General features: G+C 50.5%; 1 protein-coding gene across 2 annotated transcripts; it reads right to left on the bottom strand.

Annotated features, from left to right (window-relative positions):
• Nucleotides 1-570: 570 nt before the first annotated feature.
• LOC102210165 (atrial natriuretic peptide receptor 1-like) lies at nucleotides 571-2,599 on the bottom strand. 2 transcript variants are annotated; one of them, XM_005744101.1, is made up of 3 exons: nucleotides 2,449-2,599; nucleotides 1,536-1,625; nucleotides 571-1,429 (listed from the first exon to the last, which is right to left on the bottom strand). In XM_005744101.1, the coding sequence occupies exon 3, from the start codon at nucleotides 1,372-1,374 to the stop codon at nucleotides 589-591; it is 786 nt and encodes a 261-aa protein (XP_005744158.1). In that variant the 5' UTR covers nucleotides 1,375-1,429; nucleotides 1,536-1,625; nucleotides 2,449-2,599; the 3' UTR covers nucleotides 571-588. The 2 variants fall into 2 exon arrangements, with proteins under 2 accessions (XP_005744158.1, XP_005744159.1); XM_005744102.1 differs by lacking the exon at nucleotides 1,536-1,625.
• Nucleotides 2,600-4,730: the final 2,131 nt, after the last annotated feature.

Genomic DNA, 4,730 nt, shown 5'->3' with positions numbered 1-4,730 from the left:
GTTGTCACCTGTTCTCGTAAAGTGTAACCAAACTTTTGAGCGTTTGAGCCGCCATGTTTCCTGCCAGGTAAATGACGCTCTGCAACGTGGTGACGTCATTCGGGGCGACTGGAATCAATAAGAGAATCGTTTGCAAAAATGGCAAACGATTCCAAGGAACTGAAACAGTGGGAACCGGTTCTCAACAAGAACCGGTCTTCGATACCAATCCCTACCAACGTGTGTGTGTGTTTGTGTAGCAGCAGGGTGATGCTGTGCACAGATAAGTGCACAGTTTCTGATTGGACGGACCGGTGCGATCTACCTGGTGCCTGCTGGTTTTTCTGGACTAACACAAGATGTTGACAAAGCTGATTTCTAGATAATTTTTGCTGCGAGGAAAACAGCGTGGTGTGGACGTCGCATAACGTCAGTTGCGAGAATCAAAGAGAAATCACGCCACCGAAGCTCGCCACATGCCGAAAATGCCACGTCCAGGTGAGCAGCTCTCTGATTTGCTCGAGCGTGTTTGTTCACATTCAATTTTAGTTAAAACTCTGATTTGATTCAGATGACCTTAACGTACAGGTGTCATGAAGGGGGCGTCACCTACAGAGACCAGTTTGGAAGCACGTTTATTTGGCGGCCGGTCGCGGACTCACCTCGCCCGTTATCCTGGATTTTGGAGAGGATCTGGGAGTAGGTCACGGACTCCTCCATGAACACGCTTTCCTCGACGCTGATGTTGATGTTGCTCAGCTCCATGTACAGACCCTCGATGGCGAAGTAGCACGGCCGGTCGTCCTTCTTGTTGTCGCTGAAGACAACCATCACCTGTTCCCGCCACCCAAAATGCTCGCAGATCCGCACCGCGAACCGCCCAAGCTTCTTGTGCGTTGGCCCCGTGTTGGTGATGGACAGGTACGTTCCGCTGGAAAATGCCACGGCCGGGGCGCCTGCCGTCACCATGGGGACGCTCCAGTGGGTGGTGAAGAGGCCGACGGGGGAGGAGCTGTAGGAGCAGCCGGGCCCGATGAACGCCCACGGGTTGTAGGCGAGTTTCAGGTCCACCGCCATGAGCGGGGCGACGGACTCGGAGCACATCCCATCCTTGTCCTGGCTGTTCTTGAAGAAGTACACAAGGTGATGGTTGGGGAGGAGGGTGGGGTCGGCGTTGATGTTTCTGACGGCCCGGTCCACGGCAGGGCCGATGCGAGGCCACGCCCACGGGTATCTGGTGTTGTTCTCTGGTAAAATGACAGCCAGTGTGATGTTCTGGAGGCGTTCGTGGTCATGCTGGGTTTGACCCAGGCCGTAAGTTCGGGCCTCCGCTGGCAGGCTGAGCAGAACCGGCAGAGCCAGCAGGAGGGTGGCGCCTTCCTTCCAGCGGGCCATCCTCCACCCACAGGTGGTCCACGTCCACCGCAGCTGGGTAACCGAGCGCCGCGAGCTGCAGAGACACAACAGAGGCATTAGACAGGCCTGAGGTGTGAAACTCGCTGTAAGCAAAGCCTAATCACATGCTGAGCACAGCGCGAGCTGCCGCCACGCCTCACCTCACTCCAACAATCTGCTCCGTCAGTCCTTAAAGGCCTCGCCGAGGCGGGGGAGACAAACTCCCTGAAGCGTTCCTGGAAGACCACCCTCTAAACAAACAAGATGAAGCCGCCGTGATGTCAGACAAATACGCGCCATCGGTCGGCCTCATGAGCGCCAGACCTGCCTGTGCTAAAGTGAGACCGCCATTGAAGCTTCATACCATAATTTATTTATACAGCACTTTAAAAACACCACATGGCTGACCAGCAGAAATAATAAAAATACAATAAATAAATAACAATAACAGTGTCAGTTACCCACTGAGTCAAAGGCCAGTGAATAAAAATGAGTTTTGCACTGATGTGCAGAGGAGGCTTCGGGGCCACAGCAGCGGACGCACGTTTCAGCCGTGATTTAGGGCCTGAGACCGTCCACTGCAGGAAAACACGCTCCTCATCGCGCCTCGTTCACACACACACTAACACAGACTGGGGCAGCCAGGTTTCGAACCACCAACCTTCTGATCAGTGGATGCTGAACCTCCTGAGCCACAGCCGCCCCTAAAACAACCTGAACGTGGAGCAGCTCAGGGCGTCAGACACACTGTGGATGGGGGGGGGGATGTGGGTGATGGGTTCGTGCTCGTCTCCCAGTGCAGCTTTCAGCACAGAGACAGGCTCAGAGGTGCCACTCTGCCACGCCAGTTGCTCATCCTGCATCTGTGACCGTGTGCACACGGGATCACCTGCGGGCACGTTGGCACTAACGGGCTTCCATACACGCCGTGCCTGAAAGCGTCTGCGCCCGCGGACCGCAGCTGTCCGTCCTCGGGCTTCCTGAACTTTGCCCCCGGAGGAAAAGTGTGTCTCCAAACTTTAACGCTGTAAAAACACGTTCAGAGATAAAAACACGGAACTTCAGCACACTTACATTCAGCGCGTTCACGTGCGCGCAGATCAGCTGTAAATCCTCCAAGTCTGCTCAGGTCACAGGCACGAGCCCTCCGGAGTGTCAGCCCGAGCCCACTCAGCTCCCACTGCCACACAGCGGCGGAGCAGCCGGACCGACCACAGCCTTCAGGGCGGAGAGCCGGGGAGGAGCGGGGGAGGAGCGGGGGGAGGAACCAGACCAGGGCTGCACAGCAGAGGCAAACAGCCTCTACAGCCCAGCGGCGCTGTCACTGCGCCCTCTGGTGGCCGCCTGCAGTTCCTCTGGTGTCCAGCAGAGGCAGCAGAGCGCCAGTCTCCACAGACGCCCATGTTATCAGAATCAGATCATTTATGAGGAAATGATGTGTTTACAGTCGCTCCAAGACAATGAGAGCAACAGACTGAACCAGTGAAATAATGTATTATACAGTTACAAACATAAGAAATCGCTCAATTATAAACATCCAGAATATTACAGAGGTGAAATATGTATGATTGACATTTTTATTTTTTTAAACGAACTTTATTTAGAACAATAACAATGACAATCTCAAAGAGACAAGCGACATATTGAATCATTCAGAACAGAATCACACCTCCTTTTTCTTTTCTCCCAATCAGAGGAATACACATCACTGCCACAGTTGGTACACCACGATGAAATCGACAATAACTGAAAGTAAACACACATACACACACAGACATATATATGTATACATGTCTGTGTGTATAAATGTGTACGTATGCATATACACACGCATCTACATAATAATAATAATATAAAAAGATGAATAACCAATACAAAAATAACTAAATAACAATAAAAAAGAATGAAAAACAAGGAACAGAAATAAAGGAGACAAGGGGATCACAAACTCTCTACAAGTGAGGTTCCATAAACAAGACACATAACTTAAATAAGGGGCTAAGAGAAATCAAACTCTTCTAAAAAACTATGCAGTTTGATTGCTCGGAGCTTATTTATTAGCTTAAGAGATTTACGGGAGTTAGTTTTTAAGAGCAGGCCATGAAGGGGGGATTTAGCATATCGGCATTTATGAATGTAATGCTTTGTTATAATAATGATATATGATTGACCTGTGAATTTCACCGTGTGCTGTGCGTTAGATGGAGCTGTACAGAAATCCACAGACAGTGGTGCATTATGGGTAATCTCAGTCTCTCACTGAACGTGCTCCTGTGACTGGCCAGCACGTCATTGAGTGGGTGGGCGGTATTATCCAGCATCGTCCTTATCTTGGACAAACATCCACCTCTCTGACACCACCCTAATAGGGTCCAGCTTTGAGGTAGAGCAGGTCACCTACTGATCAGAAGGTTGGTGGTTCAATCCCTGCATGCTAAGTATCCTAACCTCCGATGCATCCATCAGAGTATGAATGTGTCTGCATGTAGTCAGAAAGCACCAAGTATAGGGACGGTGAATGGTGCACGTTGTACAGAGCGCTTTGAGTACTCTGGAGTAGAAAAGTGCTGTATAAGAATCATATAAGAAACTTAGTATTTAACACCAGTGTCCACATCTCTTCTTCGCCAGTTTGTCAGCTAACTTGTGTTAGTAACAGGCCATCTTTACTCGCCGTACTAAGTAACTATGGATAACTTACCATACTGTCCTTGTGGTCTCTGGATTCACCACTGCCTGCAGCCCGCTCACTTCTTGGACGCTGGTCACCACCTTTCCCCATCTGCCTGGATCTCCAGATCAATCAGCCTGGAGGTTGTTTACACCCTTGCTGGATGCTCACCCGGCTATCCACGCTTCTCTTCATGCCATTACCACTCCACCTGCCATAACTCAGTCTGTCTCCTCATCTACACCCCGGGCTTCCTGAGCCTCTGCTGATAAACCTTTCCCTCTGTTCACAGAGCCCCGCACATCTGACACACGTTGTAGCAGTACCTCTCTGGGTTTTCTTTGTGTCACCAAATAAAGCTTGTGAGAAACCTTACCATTGCTTCCCGTACTCATAGTCATATCTGGGTCCACGTCCACGTATTGGTCTCTGAGCCCCGTAACACTCACAGGTCAGTTCAATTCTGTTTTATTTAAATAGCGCCAAATCACAACAAAAGTCACCTCAAGATGCTTCGTATTGTAAGGTAGACCCCACAATAATACATACAGAGAAAAACCCAGCAATCATATGACCCCTCTGAGCAGCACTTTGGCGACAGTGGGAAGGAAAAACTCCCTTTTAACAGGAAGAAACCTCCAGCAGAACCAGGCTCAGGGAGGGGCGGGGCCATCTGCTGTGATTG

The sequence above is a fragment of the Pundamilia nyererei genome, unplaced genomic scaffold (genome assembly GCF_000239375.1).
Source record: "Pundamilia nyererei isolate P.nyererei 1_Seehausen unplaced genomic scaffold, PunNye1.0 scaffold00139, whole genome shotgun sequence".
NCBI lineage: Eukaryota > Metazoa > Chordata > Actinopteri > Cichliformes > Cichlidae > Pundamilia > Pundamilia nyererei.
Note: the sequence above shows the minus strand (reverse complement) of the source record. Positions and strands in the feature narration are given on the sequence as shown.